The following is a 17,555-nucleotide window of genomic DNA, read 5'->3' on the forward strand; positions in this document are numbered from 1 at the left end:
GAAAGGAGCATTTTGGCCAAAGAAGGGTTTGGAGGCGGTGGGTGGTGCAGCAGTTCCTTCCCGGCCAGTACAAAGGCAAAACAAACCGAAAGCGTGTCCGTATCCATGCCCATGTCTGTTGGTGCCCATGTCCATGTCCATATCCGTTGGTGCCCATGTCCGTGCCCGTGCTCCTCCCGGGCCATGTGGGCAACCAGTGTGGCAGCAGATGATGCCCAAAGGAATGGCCTCCAAGCCCTGTCCCACGCCAGGTCCCCACCAGCCCCCTGGATCCCTGCCCAGCTCAGCCCAGGGGTGCCCCCGGACCCCCAGTTACCACTGGGGTGATGGCTTTCCAGTTGGAAGAGTGGTGGCAACGTGTCCTGAGGTGTCACCTCCTGGACCTTTGCTCCGTGTCTCCTAGTGTCCCCATAGTGGCTTGGACTTGGCCAAGGATGTCCCATCCCAGCCAGATGGGTGACGCCTTGGGGTCAGCACCCCACCGGCCCCACGGAAACCAGGGTGCAGGGGGGGCCCTGGGATGAGGGGGAAGCTTGTATGGAGACCATGGCTCCTGGGCCAGGATCTGGCCAGGGTGAAGGCGTATGGAGGGGCCAAGTGGGGGCTGTCACTTGTGACCCCCTGGGTACCCCGGAGTTGCTGTACCACAAGACTGAAGCAAGCAAGCATGCGAGGGCGGTGGGTGGGTGGGCAGAGAAGAACATCCTGTGCACCAGGAGAAAGCTCTTGGCACCCCAAGGGCAGGGCTGGGGGTCTGGGGGTTACACGCATGGTGGGGGGGGACAGCTTGGTGACCCGGTCCAGGGGTGCAAGGGGACCCATCCAGCTTCCACCTCCACCCACGGGTGCCAAAAATAAGCATTGTCCTCCCACCTATCCCCAGGAGCATCCTGTGGTCCCCAAGAGCATCCTTTGGTCCCCAAGGAGCATCCTGTGGTGGCCAAGAGCATCCTTAGGTCCCCAAGAAGCATCCATGGCAGCAGGGCCGTGTGCTGACTCAGCATCGGGGCAGGGGGAGCAGGATGCGGCCGGGGGAGGGTTACACCACCGTGTCCTTCCCAGTCTGTGTTTCCATCATATCCATTTGTCCATCTGGAAGGGATTGACAGGACACCGGGAGAAGGACGGGCGAGGGTGGAATTTACAGAGGAGGCTCCAGCGAGGGACAACGCTGTCCCCGATCTCCTTCCCGGAGCCCCGTGTCCCGTGGGGGGCATCAATGTTGGGTTGGATGTGTTCAACGGTGTCTTTCGCATCCTCCAGCAGACGGAAAGAAATGGGGCGGATGATGTCGGGGTGGGAACGGGGTGGCCGGATCCTGCTACTCGATCACCATGCAGCACGGGAGGTGCTGGGAGAAGTACTTGAAGAGCTCCGGCGTGGCCCCAGGGCAGTTGGTGAGCTCCAGCTCCTCCAGCTCCTGCAGCTGCACCAGGCCTGACAGCCCCGTGGTGGTCAGCAAGGGGCAGCCTGCAAGGGGACAGGGCACAGCGTCACCCCAAAACTGCAGGACTTCAAGAACCAGCACCCCAAAAAACCCCAGCACCTGAACCCACCAGCATCACAAGAAAATCGGAACCCAAACCCTCCTACATCCCCCAAAACCCAACATCCCAAACACCAGCACCCCAGAAGTCCAGCATCCCAAAAACCAGCACCCCAAAATTCCAGCACTCCAAACTGCCAGCACCCCAAACCCCACCACCCCAAAACCCAGCACCTTAAAACCCCACCACCGCAAAGCCCAGCACCTTAAAACCCCAGTACCTCAAAATCCCAGCACCCCAAACCACCACTACCCCCAAAACCAGCACCCTAAAAACCCCAGCAACCCAGAACCCAGCACCTTAAAAAACCTCCAGTATCCCAAAACCTTAGCACCTCAAAATTCCAGCACCTTAAAATCCCAGTACCCCAAAACCCAGCACTCAAAAAAACAGCACCCCAAAACTCCAACACCCCAAAACCCAGCACCCCAAAACCCAACAACCCAAGCGTCAGCACCCTAGAATGCCAGCACTCCAAAACCCAGCACCCCAAACCACCAGCACCCCAAAAACCAGCATCCCAAACCCCCCAGCAACAGAGTATCCAGTACCCTAAAGCCCCAGCACCCCAAACCCCAGCACTCCAAAACCCAGCACCCTAAAACCTCAACACCTCAAAACCCCAGCACCCCAAAAACCAGCATGCCAAAATCCCAGCAATGCAAAATCCAGCACCTTAAAACCTCAGTACCCCAAAACCCAGCACCCCAAACCCCAGCACCCCAAAAAACAGCATCCCAAAAACTGCAGCAACTGAGAACCTGGCAACATAAAGCCCCAGCACCCCAAATCCCAGCACCCCAAACTCCAGCAACCCCAAAATCCAGCACTCTAGAACCCCAGCACCTCAAAACCCAGCACCCTAAAGCCCTGGCACCCTGAAACTCAGCACCCTAAAGCTCCAGCAGGCCAAAACCCAGCACCCTAAAACCCAGCACCCCAAAACCCCAGCACCCCAAGAGAGCAGCCAGGGATGCATCCCCAGGCCGCTGGGCTAGGTGTGGGATCCTGGCTGGCTCTGGGGACGCGAGAGCCACGCTGTTCTGGGGAGGGGGACACCGGCTGTCCCTGTTCCCCACCGCCTGGGGTCCCAACCCCCATCTCGGGGTGCCAGGGGGTGCTCACCGGCCAGTGAGAGGAGGCGCAGGCTGCCCATGCTCAGGAGATGCTTCAGCCCGAAATCCTGCACCTGCAAAAGAGAACCGAGTGGGAGCAGGGGGAAAGGGGGGCTCCACCGGGGGTGGGAGGCTGAGCATCGCCGGGGCAGGGAGCTGGGAGCTGGGAAGGGAGCTGGGAGCTGGGGCAGGGAGCTGGGAGCTGGGGAAGGGAGCTGGGAGCTGGGGAAGGGAGCTGGGTGCTGGGGAAGGGAGCTGGGAGCTGGGGCAGGGAGCTGGGAGCTGGGGAAGAGAGCTGGGAAAGGGAGCTGGGCAGGGAGCTGGGAGCTGGGAGCTGGGGAAGGGAGCTGGGAGCTGGGAAGGGAGCTGGGAGCTGGGAAAGGGAGCTGGGAGCTGGGGAAGGGAGCTGGGAGCTGGGGAAGGGAGCTGGGAGTTGGGAAGGGAGCTGGGAGCTGGGGAAGGGAGCTGGGAGCTGGGGAAAGGAGGTGGGAGCTGGGGAAGGGAGCTGGGAGCTGGGAAAGGGAGCTGGGAGCTGGGGAAGGGAGGTGGGAGATGGGGAAGGGAGGTGGGAGCTGGGGAAAGGAGCTGGGAGCTGGGGAAAGGAGGTGGGAGCTGGGGAAGGGAGCTGGGAGTTGGGAAGGGAGCTGGGAGCTGGGAAAGGGAGGTGGGTGCTGGGGAAGGGAGGTGGGAGATGGGGAAGGGAGCTGGGAGCTGGAGAAGGGAGCTGGGAGCTGGGAAGGGAGCTGGGAGCTGGGGAAGGGAGCTGGGAGCTGGGAAGGGAGCTGGGAGCTGGGAAGGGAGCTGGGAAAGGGAGCTGGGAGCTGGGTGCTGGGCAGGGAGCTGGGAGCTGGGGAAGGGAGCTGGGTGCTGGGGAAGGGAGCTGGGAGCTGGGCAGGGAGATGGGAGCTGGGCAGGGAGCTGGGTGCCTGGAGAAGGGTGCTGAGGTGGAGCTGGGAACGGATGAAGAGAACTGGGTGCAGGAGAAGAGAGCTGGAGCAGGGTGACTGGGCTTGGAACTGAGAGCTAGGCAGGGTGCAGGATGATGAGGGAGGGTGCTTGGTGCCTGGGCAGGGAGCAGGAGTGCAAGAACCAGCACTGAAACCCACCAGCATCTGAAGAAAGTCAGCATCCTAAACACCAGCTGGGTGCTGGAGCTGGGTGCTGGGGCTGGATGCAGGGTGCCACAATAGGGTGCTGAGGGCCTGGGCAGGGTGATGGAAGCTGGGCAGAGGGCAAGGGGCCTGGGCAGGGTGCTGGGTGCCACAGCAGGGTGCTGTGTGTCTGGACAGGGAGCTGGGGTGTGAGAACCAGTACCCAAACCCATCAGCATCCCAAAAAACAGCATCCAAAAAACCAGCATCCAAAATGCAGGAGGAGGGAGCTTGCGCAGGGTGCTGGGTGTCATGCTGGGGTGCTGGGGCAGGGAGCTGAGCGCAAGGATAGGGAGTTGGGAAGGTTGCTGGATGCCTGGGTTATGGTGCAGATTCCTGGAGCAGGGATCTGGGGAAGAGTGCTGGGGCTGGAGCTGGGAATGGATGCAGGGAGTTGGGTGCAGGAGAAGAGAGCTGGGGCAGGGAGCTGGGGGCATGGGCAGGGTGCTGGAGTGCAAGAACCAGCACCCAAACCCACCAGCATCCCAAGAAAGCCAGCATCCCATAACACCAACTGGGCACTGGGTGCAGGGACACGGATGCCAGAGGAGGGAGCTTGTGCAGGCTGCTGGGTGTCACAGTGGGGTGCTGGGTGCTGGGGCAGGGTGCTGGGTGCCACGGCGGAGTGCTGTGCAGGGAGCTGGGTGCTTGGGTGGGGAGCTGGACAGGCTGCTGAGTGCCTGGGAGGGTGCTGGGTGCTGGGGTAGGGAGATGTGCCTGGGGCTGGGTGCCACAGCAAGAGGCTGCGAATGGATGTAGGGACCTGGAGCAGGGAGCTGGGAAAGGGTGCCAGGGCAGGGAGTCGTGGCAGGGAGCAGCAGCGGGGATCTGGGTGCCTGGCAGGCTGCTGGGTGCCTGGGCAGGATGTTGGGTGCTGGAGCAAGGCACAGGGATCTGGGGCAGAGTTGGAGAGGGTGCTGGGTGCCACAGTGGGGTGCTGGGAGGACCTGGGGCAGGGAGCTGGGTGCAGGGATAGGGAGTTGGGGAGGGTGCTGGGTGCTTGGGCAGGGTGCAGGATGCTGAGGAAGGGTGCTAGGTGCCTGGGCAGGGTGCAGGATGCTGAGGGAGGGTGCTGGGTGCCTGGGCAGGGTGCAGGTGCTGGGGCAGAGTGCCGGGGCTGAGTCCTGCTGAGCTCACAACTTCACCCCCATCCCTTCCCACACCCCAGCACCAAGAAGTGGGGGCTCCGGGTGGCCTGGGCTGGCCACCCTGAGCTCGAGGTGCCTCTCTGCCCTCCCCGCCGCGCCAGCTGGGATGGGCATGGCTGTGGCTCCCTCCTACCTGGCAGCACCAGCGCAGGTAGAGGCTCCGCAGGGACGACATGGTGGACAGGTAGCTGAGGCCGGTGTCGGTGATCCGCACACACCTGCCGGGGACACGGGGTGTAAGGGCCAGAGGGGAGCAGGGCACCCATGGGTGTCACAGGATAGAATCACAGCATGGTTTGGGTGGGAAGGGACCTCCAAGCCCATCCAGTTCCACCCCCTGCCATGGGCAGGGACACCTCCCACTGGATCAGGGGCTCCAAGCCCCATCCAACCTGGCCTGGAACCCCTCCAGGGATGGGGCAGCCACCACTGCTCTGAGCAACCTGGGCCAGGGCCTCCCCACCCTCACAGCAAAACATTTCCTCCCAAGATCTCATCTCAATCTCCCCTCTTGCAGCTGAAAACCATTCCCCTCATCCCATCCCTGCATTTCCTGATCCAGAGTCCCTCCCCGGCTTTCCTGAAGCCTCTTTCAGTTCTGGAAGTGTCCCCAGACCACAGCCGCCACGCTGCACCCACTGCCTCCAGTATGGCTCAGCATGGCATGGCATGACATGGCTCGGCATGGTGCAACATGGCATGGCACGGCATCGTTGAGCATAGCTTGACAGGGTGCAACATGGCATGGCACAGCATGGCGCAGGATAGCTCAGCATGGCCTGACATGGCATGGTGCACCATGTCCTAGCACGGCACGGTATGGCTCAGCGTAGCTCGGCATGGTGCACCATGGCATGGCTCAACATAGCTTGGCCTGGTGCAGCGTAGCACGGCATGGCATGGGATGGCATGGCATGTCATGCCTTGGCACAGCTCAGCACGGCTCAGCACAGCTCAGCACAGCTCATCACAGCCCCGTACCTGTCGAGCACCAGCTCCTCCAGCTTGTGCAGGTCACAGGCGATGTACTCCAGGGCCATGTCGGTGATGCGAGGGCACCAGGAGAGGTCAAGGCTGCGCAGTTTCCGTAGGTTCTCGGCCACCAGCTCCACACCATCATCCGTCACCTTGGAGCAGCCCGAGAGGCTGAGGACGCTCAGGTTGGGCAGGCTGTGGACCATGTTGACCACGCCGTGGTTGGTGATCTCCCAGCAGGAGTTGAGGCGGAGGGTGTGGGTGGTGTAGCCTTGCTTGGCGGTGAAGTAGGCGAGCGCTGTGTCCGTCACGTGGTAGGCTTGCAGGTTGAGCTCGGTGAGGTTGGGCAGGAGCTGCGAGATGGCTGCGATGGCGTCGTCGGCCACGTTGATGCAATCACTGACGCTCAGTGCTGTGATGCGAGCGTTGAGGCTGGACCACAGCCCGGCCTCTGTGAAATCGTTGCAGCCCGACAGCTCCAGCCGCACCACTCCCTGCATCTGCTCGAGCATCACCTGCCGAGGGGCAGCGGGTCAGGGCACCGCCACCCACCCCACACAGCTCCATACCCCCAGCCCGACTCCCTCTGGGCCCCCCAGAGCTCTTCCCAAGCCCCTAGTCCTGTGTGGGTCCAAGCCTTCTCCCTGGCATGGGAGAAGCCTCCGACTCTAGGATACACCAGCGCTGGCAGGGAATGGGAAGGGACAGGCAGAGACCTCCAGCCACGGCCCCCTGGTGCTGTCGGTGGGGGCAGCATTAATGCCTGGGTGCTGCTCGGGTAGGTTGCGGCCACGGAGCAGCTGGTGCTGTGTTTGGCCATGGTGTGGGGCAGTGGTCCTTGGTGGAGACCTTGCCTGATCCCACACAGGACCGTGAGCCGGCCCATCTCCATCTGACCCCAGTCCTCTGCCCAGGAGACTCCCTTTGCTGGGGAGCAGCCAGCCAAGCAGGGTTGTCCTTGTCCCCTGTGCACCACTCTCCACCACATCCACCATCTTGGGTGCCACCTTGCCTGGCTTTGCCTTCCTGGCAGCATCTGCAGGGGTGAACCCTTGTCCTCACCTGCATCCTCACCTCCTGCCTGAGAGGACAGTGCAGGCTGCAGCCCATCCCACTGCCCAGACCACCGGCAGGGAGTCCTGATGCAGCCTGCACCCATGGGGTGGTCATGTTGCCCATCTTCTCCTTGCCTGTGGCCAGTGAAAGTTCTGCCCACGTGTCCACAGGGCCACAGGGAAGGACCCACCATGGCCACATCTCTTGCACCCCGTCCGCCTCACCAGGATCACCTACCTCCAACCCCGCATCTGTGATGGTTGACCTCTTAAGGCTCATGGACTTGACCCCCTTCTTGGAGAGGGGGTAGTTGTCAATGAACTCACAAATGTCCAGGTCGGAGACACCCACAAGGCAGAAGCCGTCAAAGCCACGGACGGCGAAGCCCTGCAGGCTGACAAACTCCTTCTCGCCGCCAGGCAAGATGTTGTAGAGCTCTTTGGTGTGCAGGACTGGCGTCAAGCCTACCCAGAACTTGGGTTGGTAGAGGACCCGTCGCCACGCCTTGCACACCTGTGCCAGCACGCACTTCTCGCACGCCGAAAAGTACCAGAACAAGCGGTTGAGGATCTTCTCGTCCACTGCCAGCTGCCTTTCTGAGGGAGAGCCAGGCAGCCGCTCTGGCGAGGGCTGCTCTGAGCCTTCGCTTGTGTTCAGTCCCACCAAAGAAGCGCTGGGAGGGGAGGAGGCGCCGGCCAGAGTGGCCAAGGAGAGCGGGGAGGCCAGGCTGGGGATGGGCAGGTCGCTGCGGTGGGCTAAGGCCGGGCTGAGGATGGCAGGCACGGAGGAAGGCTGGCACAAGCGGTTCTTCACAGCAGGGGTGCCTTTGGTGATGCTGGCGGAGCCAAGGCCGTTGGGTTGCGTGGGGATCTTCACCAGTCCATTGCGGGGTAAACATGGGGGCTTAGTGTCACCGTTTCTCGGGTTCGACATCTTCCACAGGTCTCTCTGCAACACAGGGATGCAGGCTGAGGGGCTGCTGGCCCCACAGGGAAAGTGGGCAGGAAGGGTGGGAAGGGCTGGGGTTGTGGCATCAGTGGGGAAGGAGACCCTGAGGGTCACGGTGGAGGGAACAAGGTGGCACGGGGGACGAGGCAGTGCAGGGTTGTCAGGGACAGCTGCCAAGGGGACATGCCTTGGCACAGAGCAGAGTCCTCCAAGGGGCTGCGTGGCTCTCGCACCCCTCGGTGACAATGAACAGGTGGGGGATCGTCCCTGGATGTTCATGTCCCTCTCTGAGCCTGGGATCCAGCCTCCACCAGGAGCAGGATTGGGATCATGGGACCACAGACTGGTTTAGGTTGGAAGGGACATTAAAGCCCACCCAGTCCCACCCCCTGCCATGGGAAGGGACACCCCCCACTGGATCAGGGGCTCCAAGCCCCATCCAACCTGGCCTGGAACCCCTCCAGGGATGGGGCAGCCACCACTGCTCTGGGCAACCTGGGCCAGGGCCTCATCACCCCCAGTGTAAACAATTTCTTCCCAAGATCTCATCTCAATCTCCCCTCTTGCAGCTGAAAACCATTCCTCTTCATCCTGTCCCTGCACTCCCTGATCCAGAGCCCCTCCTCAGCTTTCCTGGAGCCCCTTTCAGTACTGGAAGCTGCTCTAAGGTCTCCCATTAGCCTTCTCTTCTCCAGGCTGGACAACCCCAACTCTCTCAGCCTGTCTGCACAGGAAAGCTGTTCCATGTCCCTGACTGATTTATGGAGGGAAGAGAAGCACCTGAGCTGCCTGTGCTGCCCATGCCCGCCAGGCGCTCCGCGGTGAGCCCATGCCAGCCATGAGCTTCACCGAGGCTCACGGCAGCCGGGCAGCACCCCAGCAAACCAGGTCAATAAATATTTCAGCGGCAGCAAGGCTGGCTTTCCAACAGCCCCGCCACTCCCCACCATCCATTATTCAACACATTTCCCTCTATAAATACGGAGGTGAATAATTGATGGGGGCTTGGCCCCCACCTCCTGCCCCAGCCAGTGCCTGGCGCAGAGCCCCGCTGGTGTGATGCTAGTGGTGCCCGCACCCTGTTCACCAGGGCTCTGCCAAACCCTGCTGCATGTGAGGCTGAAAGGCTCCTGACAGCCTCCCGGGGCATCCAGCGAGGAGCTGGAGCCTGGGAAAGCAGCTTCCAGCCCAGGGACCAGGGGACAACATGGTCCCTAAGCCTTAAGGCATGGCTCTCATGTTCATCTGGTGGCAGCTGACAGGGCCTGAGATAGCTCCATTGCTATCTCCCCCCAGACACAAGATAAAAGTGAAGGAATTATTTTATCCACTTGATTTGGGACCGAGATCACCAGGCCCTGATGGAGGGGTACTGAGGGAGGAGCATCCCAGCCGGTAATGCTCATGGGCTCTGAAGATGCTCCATGTAGTCCTGAGGGAACAGCTGGCAAGTGGGGTGCAGCCTAGAACCCTAGTGTCCTCAGCCCTTCATCTTCATGGTGTCCCTGGGCCTCATCCAGCCCTCCTGAAGCAGCCGTGGAGGGGAGAATCCATCCAAAAGAGCCCAGGAGCGCAGGCAGCTGCCAGCAGCACAGCCCACAAACCCCATGGAATGCATGGCGTGTGGCATCTCCTGGGGACACCCACCCTGGTAGGATGGGGTTGATGGGACCTGATGAATCCTCTCCAGCAGCGTGGAGGTGCCTGTGGACGGTCTGGCCCTGTGGCAGCAGCACTGCAAGAGCTGAGCCTTCGGGGATGAGCCTGGCCCTGTGCAGACAGTCTGGCGCCGCTCCCTGCTCGGATGCAGCCTCTGCTGCCTCTACTTACGCTGCTCGACAGAGGAACTGGGCCTCTGATGCTTGGATGTGTGTTAAATTCACGTGAAAGCAGAAGAGGAAGGGAAAAAAGGAAGAAACTTAAAACCAGTGGCTCAGTGCTTGGCAGCAGTTTTGGAAGCAAACAGAACATGCACCGGAGTGTCTGACATAGCCACACAGCACAAATCCAAATAGATAATTACCAGGCAGCACAGAAAGGCTGTTGCTCCGGCATGGAGCCCGCAGCCAGAGCCGTTTGGCACGCTGGTTGTCCCTGGGGAGAGGGCAGGTGGTGGCAGAGGGGCAGCCTGGGGCTTCGGGAGCCCAAGGAGAGAGTCATGGGAGAAGACAGATGTTGACAAGTCGATGGACTGAAATGCAGCCAGTGGGAGGTGTTGGCAAAGATTACAACCAGCTCAGACCTCGGCTGGTCCCCAAAGCCAGGCTCGGGGGGGTTGTGGAGTGAATTCAGCATCTTTCCCAGTCCTGTCTTGGAAAGCTGGGCCAGGTCCCCCATGCCCTGGGCGCTTAGGCTGCCTGTCTGGCTCACAGAAATCTCAAACCATGAATGAGCTCGGAAGTCACTTCAGATAGAAAGATAGCCAGAGACTGAGGCCCCCTGGGCACAAGCAGGCTCCAGGAGATGGCAGCGGAAGGCTGGCCAGGCAGGCTAGCTGTGCACAGCCACATTTCTCTGAGGAGATGGATAGGGAAGGATTTAGGCATTCCACCACCCTGAAAGGAGCAGGACTGTGCTTGGAGGGAGGACACCAGGATGGAGAGGGTGGGCTGGGGGCACAGACTGAGGAGGGGAGTGGGTCAGGTAACCACCCTCTCTCTAGCACTGCAGGGCAGAACTGGGATCTGCCCTCCCCTGTGGTAGGAAAGCCCCTCCCTGCAGCCAAGCAACACCACCAGGCTCCCACAGCCTGGGGCATGAGGCCACATTGCTCCGATGCACAAAGTACAAGTACCACATCCCATGGAGATCAGAGCTGCTGTATGATGGGACACTGAATGCATGCCCTGCCCTGCCTCTGGCCCTCCCTCTGACCCACTGGGACAGCAGAGGGACAGGCAGATATGAAGTTGCCTGTCTTGGAAGTGTTAGTACAGAACCCCTCTGATGTTCCAGTAGCTCCATGAGCACCTTCATATGCTTTTTGATCACCCCAAAGCAGCAGGAGAGGAGAGATTTGATCTTTCCTCCTCTCCTTGTCATCTTACTGTTTGTAGATTGCATGGCTGGGCCAATCACAACGAGACCAGAAGGAAAGTTCAGCATCCGGTATGACTGCCTTTTATCTGGATCCCAGAGGAAGGGGCCAGCAATGCAAACCTCCCCATAGCAGCCCCGCTCTGGTGTCACAGGCCACCCCATCCCATGGAGGAAGCATCTGCCCGCAGTGGAATGCCACTGCCAATCCACAGTGGGAGAAAACCTGACAAAAGCAAAGGGCAGTCTTTTAGTCTCCCAAATTCACACCAGGGTGCACATTTCACAGGAAACGTCATTACCAGAGAAGTCACTCCATTCACAAGGGTTTTGTCATCCACAATGAGCAATGATGCATTGGTGGGGGGCGGATTTGACGCAGGAAGGGAGAAGAAAGAAGGGGGTCTAAGAGCTTGTCACTACAAACATTACACAGATAAAAAAGATGCTGAGAAGAATAGGATGAAAGCTGCCAGGAAGACAGAGCTTATCCAAGCCATTTGAGAGTTTCCTGTCTCCATGTGGTAGTGAAGAGGAATGAGGGCCTCAAGAACTAGGCAGGATGATCAGCCACCCTATTAGTGAGGCATTAGTGAGACACCAGCATAGATTGCCCAGGGAAGTCATGGATGTCCCCTCCCTGGAAAAATTAAAGGCCAGGCTAGATGGGGCCTTGAGGAGCCTGTGGGAGGTGACCCTGTCCATGGCAGAGGGGGTGGAACTAGATGATCTTTAAGGTTCCTTCCAACGCAAAGCATTCTATGATCCTATGATTCTATGTTTCTGATTCTGCGATTCTATGACTCTACTATTCTATGATTCTGTGTGGGTATTCGCTGGGAGAACCCAGCCTGTGACAGACGAGATGTACTAGGTCAGGCAGTCATTTAGCTATGGCTGGGCTCGAGGACGACCTCTGGACCAGCTGCACTTGAAGGCTACCGAGGACCTCTGGTCAGCCAGGCTCGGAGGCTTGGGATCACCAGGTGTGGGAGCCACCACGGACAAAGGCCTCGGCCGCGATCAGCACCACGGACAGAGGCCTGGTGCCGGTTAGCACCACGGACAGCAGCTCAGCCTCGCGCCCTCCGGGGCCGCGTCACCCCCCGAGGGCGCCCCTCCCTCGTGTGGGGACACACTGCTGCCCCATCACGGCCCTGCTAGGATCCCCTATGGCCCTGCCAGGTCCCCATGAACATCCACTGTTGCCTCACCAGTTCCCTGCCAGGATCCAAAGTTGCCCCACCAGGTCCCTGCTAGGATCCACTGTGTCCCTGCCCGGATCTACTGTTGCTCTGAAAGGTCTCTTTGAGGATCCACAGTTGCCTCACTAGGTCTCTGCAAGCATCCACTGCTGCCCTGCCAGGTCCCTGCCAAGATCCTCTGTGTCTCTGCCAGGATCCACAATTGCCCTGAAAGACCCCCATGAGGATCCACTGTTGCACCACCAGGTCCTTTCCAGGATCCACAGCTGCCTTGCCAGCTCCCTGTGAGACCCTACTGTCACCCCTTCCTGGTCCCTGCAGGCCCCCCTCTGCACCCCCCACCCCTGCTGTGAAGCCCTGTTCTTGCCCTGCCAGAATCTAAGGCTACTGCAAAATGCTTTCTGTAGAGCATGCTTCAGTGGCAGAGCTTCTCAGCAGCAAGCAGCCATCGCTCACAGCTTCCTGCACACACACACAAACACACACATGCCCAGACACGCCTGGACACACACACACAATCACCCCATCAGAGCCTCATGAGCTGCTGGATGAGACTTGCACGAGCCCTGGCACTCAGCTGCACATACACATGCACACACGCTCGCGCGCACGGAGATAAGCGCATGCACGAGCATGCACACACACACACACACACAGAGGGTTGCATCAGCTGAATTCATTAGCCCATCTATTTTTACTAATGCAGCAAATCAAGTTGCTCTCCAGGCAGAGAAAACACACCCAAGACTCAGGTGCTGTGGCACAGCACATGGACAAGGCTTTTGTCCGGTGTTCCTGAGGGAAAGAGCTCCCCAGGCCTTCCCTGGCTCTACGCGACAACTCCAACCAGCAGCAATGCCAGACACGTCTTGCTTTGGTGGTACTGAACCTGCCGACGGAAGGCCTCGGTGGTAATTAAGACATCCCATCCCAGAGACCTCCTTCCCCAGCAGTGCTCGGTGGTGTGTGAGCTGCCTCCTGCTCTGACACCATCCCTGGAGGGGTTTAGAAGACTGGCAGATGAAATGCTTAGGGATATGACTTAGTAGTGGGCAGGTGCCATTGGACTTGATGATCTCAAAGGTCTTTTCCAACCAAGCAATTCTATGATTCTGGCCCCATCAGGTCAGACCACTGCCCGTGGACATGGGTACATGACCCTTCGAGGCCAGGTCCCCTCAGAGGGCCTGGGTCACGCTTGCAATGCAGAAGAGCCAGGGAATGCCATGGAGGAGCTGCTAGCTCCTGCAGAGGTGGAGAGGCAGTGGATGTGTTTGGATAGGAAGAAGCTGCACATGTGTGTCCCTCTGTGTGTGCACAGGTGGATCTGCATTCCTGGGCTCACCTCGCAAACAAATCAGGTGGAAAAGAGGCTCAGAGCACAGCTCCAAACTCAGTGCTACCTGTTCCCCTGCCATCCAAGCCAGGAATTCATGGTGGGGAAGGGCCACACCACGCCGCCTGGCCCTGCAGGCCTGCAATTTGTCTGATGGGAGCCAGGAAACTCCTTTCTGATGCCACCCTGAGAGCTTCTTGGGAGCCCAGAGGCTGAGAGCAGCTCTGCTGCTCCTTTGTTGGCTCCTAACAATGTCAAAGAGCTCGTCTCACCTTGAGGTGAACAAAGAGGCTTAAGAGGGGCTGGGAAAACAGTTGGTTTGAGTCCTGTTCCTGCTCACTGCTGCTCTCAGTGCTGGATGGTGCTCATGGTGAGGCAGCAGAGCCATCACAACAGGGACTCCCTAGCATCACTCTCCCCCAGGCCCCACAGCCTTTCTGAACAGCAAGAGCTGAGGCAGGGCTCTCCAGATCATGTAAAGCCAGCCCAGGGAGCAGGGGAAAATGCTGGCTGAGGTGCCAACGCCAAGCTCTGCTCCTGTCCCCACCACTTTCTACATATCTGAGAGAACAGCTCATGTCCATGGGCACTGGGAGATGCAGCTCCTGTTCCCACAGCCCTCAGCATGGGGACGCTGTGTGGGGGTGGAGATGGAGCTCCAGTCTCTCAGGCCTGGACAGACAAAATTTCCTTGCAACAGGCAGCAAGGTCCCCTTCAGCTGCCACAAGCCCTTCTGGCAGCAGCGTTTATCTTCTCTACTAAGACCCAAATGCATCACGCCGTGACCTCCCTCCCTGTCCCAGGCAGCCCCAGGTCCCATCTCCCTCCCTGCCCCAGGCAACCTCACGTCCCCTGTTGGAGACTCCTCATCCTTGAGGAGCACAGGATGTCCAGAGCAGGGCAGAGCTGGATCACAACATTCTGCCCTGGGCCCACCTCATCCAACCTCCTCCAGAGACACTGGCCCTCCCCACTGTGGATGCTGATGCTTCAGCGGAGCTTCAAACTGCTCCCTATCAACTGAGGCAAGAGGAAGAGGGAGCAGCTCCTCTTCTGCTGGCTCCCAACTGGCCTGGCTTCCCCCTGCTGCAAGCCCAGCCAGAGCCCAACCGATGGCACCAGCACATCACAGCCCTCTTTGCCGTCCTTGGGCCCAGGAAGGGCTGAACAAAATGTCAAGTCTCATGACGACAGAGGCACCAGGAGACCATGAACTATGGCTGCCCTGGAGATCCCTTGTCCCCAGGACACTCATGTGCTTTTCAGGTGCTGCTGGGTCTTCTTCAAACTCCTTCAATGATCGCCACGTAAGCAGTGAAGCCCCTTTGCCCCTGGGACTGGGAATCTGGCCAGGAGCAGGGGTCAGGGCAAGGAGGGTGAACGTCTGCCCGGCACGAGGTCCATCAGTGCTGGGCCCGTGAGATGCCACTGCAGGCAGGCAGTTCTCACCCATGAGACTCCTCACTGCAAGGAGTTGCATGGGCTAAATGCCGACATGGGCTCCAAAAAGCCACTGGATGCACTCCTGGAAGCAAAGGCACAGGGCCTAATTCTGCTCCCAGGGCAGCCCTCTGCTGCCCCCAGACAGGAGTTGGGCATGGGTCACACTTCCAGCAAGAAGAAACTCTGCAGAAATGGCTTCTGTCTACCTGCACCCTCCCTAAACACTCTCCTTATGAGCCCCTTCCTCCACGCTGTCAGCCCCAGAGCACCCAGGGAACGTGGCCAGCCCCGTGGTGGGTGGGCAGAGGGTTGGCAGGGGTGGGATGCTGCCGAAGGAGCCCAGCTCACCCACACGCTCTTCCCGCTCCCTCCCACAGCACCAGCACGCACTCGTTGCCAGAATCCCCTTTCCTCTCTCCCAGTGCTGCTCCATCTGTGCAGGCACTGGTGGGGAGCAATAGGTGATGGCTTGAAGATGAGGGAAACTGAGGCACGGGCAGGGTGGCACAGCTTTGCCATGGATCTGCCAGAGTCTGAGCCAGGCACAGCTTAAATCTGCAGGGCATGAAGGCATGATCCAGCTCCCAAGCTCAAAGTCCTTGCACTCCAGACTCCCTTCTCCTGGTCACATCCCCATGAGGTGGTCAACATGGAGGTGACCTCCCTAGAGGGGATGGAGTCACCTTTTCCCCCTGTTGCCTTCTCTCATGTGTTGCCCCAGCCTGAGTGGGTTTTGTCATCCCCAGGAGCAGGATCTGGGGAGATGAGATGTTCCCGGTGCTGGGGATGCTCATCCTGCCACCGTGGACACCGTGGCATGGGGAGGAGAGCAAACCCCGTGCCTGGTAAAGGGATCGATGTGGGGGAAGCCAGCTCGGGGAAAAATAGATATCTAGCTCATTAAAAATGGATGCTTGAGTGAGTCCTCCCCACTCCAAAGCCACCTCCCTCCCTCTTCCTGGTAGCCGGAGTGAAATCAGCACCCAGCTCTGAGAGGAGGGGAGATGCCAGCACGGCACTTGGCTCTGCCCCCGCTGCTCCCACCCTGCTGCCTGCCGAGATGCCCTGGGTGCTGCAAACAGGCCCTGAGCCCCCTCGTACCCCAGACAGAGCGTGGTCGCAGAGCAGAACCTGTGGCAGAGGTGTCCCTTCTGCGGGCACTGCCACGCTTTGGCCTCCGCTGCCTGGGCACCATCATATCCCACCAGCAACGAGAGCCAGAGCTGCCCCAGCCCCTTGGCCTCGTGCCCCACAGCACCCCAGGACCTCCACCTAAGTGAGGTCATGGGGGTTTGTGCCTTGCTGCTACCACAACTCTGTGCCTCAGTTTCCTTTCTGTAGGGCTCATCCTGCCCACTCAGCCTCACACACAGACCCTAACACCCATACCATCTCCTAACCCACCAAAACAACCTGTCCCCAGCCCCTCACCGACATCCTGCTGGGGGGTCCCTGCCCCCATGCTGGGCTCTGCGGGACCCACTGTGGGGCTCAGTCCCCACACCCCCATCCCAGCCAGAGCCTTCCCCTTCCTCCCTCCCCTGGCCCCCCGGAAAGGGGATGGCTGCCCCTGTCCCCTCCCCAGCCTGTGTCACCCTGCCACCAAGGAAAGCCCCCCGGAGGCATTGGGGTGCCAGAATCTTGGGGTGTTGGGGTGAAGACTTGAGGTGCCAATGGTTCCGCACTGCCACTGGGGAGGACAAGGGGCAGTTTGGTGGCTGGCACCAGAAACTAGGGGGGGCAAGCGGCATCCCTACACCCCGGTGACCCTGGCCCCACAGCAATGTCCCCCTAAACCCCCATCCCACGGCATCCCTGCATCCTTGGTACCCACCCCATCTCACTGCATCCCTGCATCCCTGGTACCCACAGCATCCCTGCATCCCCGGTACCCACAGCATCCCTGCATCCCCGGTACCCACCCCATCCCACAGCATCCCTGGTACCCACCCCATCCCACAGCATCCTTGCATCCCTGGTACCCACCCCATCCCACTGCATCCCTGCATCCCTGCTACTCCCTGGCCCCCTTGCACCACCTAATTCCCCCCTCCCAAGCACCCTCCTGCTCCCCAAACCGGGGTGTCGGGGGGCACAGCATCACCGGGGAGGGGTCACACCGACCCCCCCCCCCCCCCCTCGGTTGATCTACCGGGAAAGGGAAGGGAAAGGGGGAGGGGGGGCACGGGACCGGGAGCCCCGGGGCCGGGCTGGCTCCGCCGCCGTTATATAACGCGGCTCCATGATGCGGGATGCGGCGGGGGGGTTGCAGCTCCGGTAGCGGTGCCGTCACACCGGTTTTACCGGCACCGGCATCGACCCCGGCACCGGCTTTGTGTTGTCAAGCGTTTTCCCGAGCGGCTCTTACCTCCGGCACCGTCTCCCGAAGCTCATGCCATGCCTTGCGCCTGTCTTATCTTCCTCGTAGGATAAAAAAAACCACCGGGATGAAAACCGGGAATTCACTCCCCCCTCCCAAAATACAAATCCTCGTTGGAAAAGGGGCCGGATCCTGCCCGGCCCCCGCCCCAGCCCCGCGAAACAACAGGAAAAATAAGCGCGGAGTTGAGAGGAGGGGGGGGGAAAGGGGCCGG

At 60.2% G+C, this 17,555-nt stretch overlaps 1 protein-coding gene across 2 annotated transcripts in view; it reads right to left on the bottom strand.

The window, feature by feature from the left end:
* FBXL16 (F-box and leucine rich repeat protein 16) overlaps window positions 1-17,555 on the bottom strand; it is a 20,269-nt gene continuing 2,714 nt past the window's right edge. The window contains exons 2-7 of one of the 2 annotated variants that reach the window (XM_054080535.1): window positions 17,330-17,378; window positions 7,230-7,940; window positions 5,943-6,451; window positions 5,095-5,179; window positions 2,673-2,736; window positions 1-1,470 (exon numbers count right to left, since the gene is read on the bottom strand). In XM_054080535.1, the coding sequence (XP_053936510.1) occupies window positions 1,322-1,470; window positions 2,673-2,736; window positions 5,095-5,179; window positions 5,943-6,451; window positions 7,230-7,925 (1,503 nt within the window). In that variant the 5' untranslated portion in view covers window positions 7,926-7,940; window positions 17,330-17,378 and the 3' untranslated portion in view covers window positions 1-1,321. Of the gene's footprint in view, window positions 1,471-2,672; window positions 2,737-5,094; window positions 5,180-5,942; window positions 6,452-7,229; window positions 7,941-17,329; window positions 17,534-17,555 lie in introns of those variants that run through there. The other variant, XM_054080534.1, reaches the window with a different exon arrangement.

This window comes from Cuculus canorus, chromosome 15, assembly GCF_017976375.1.
Source record: "Cuculus canorus isolate bCucCan1 chromosome 15, bCucCan1.pri, whole genome shotgun sequence".
In the NCBI taxonomy this organism is placed as follows: Eukaryota; Metazoa; Chordata; class Aves; order Cuculiformes; family Cuculidae; genus Cuculus; species Cuculus canorus.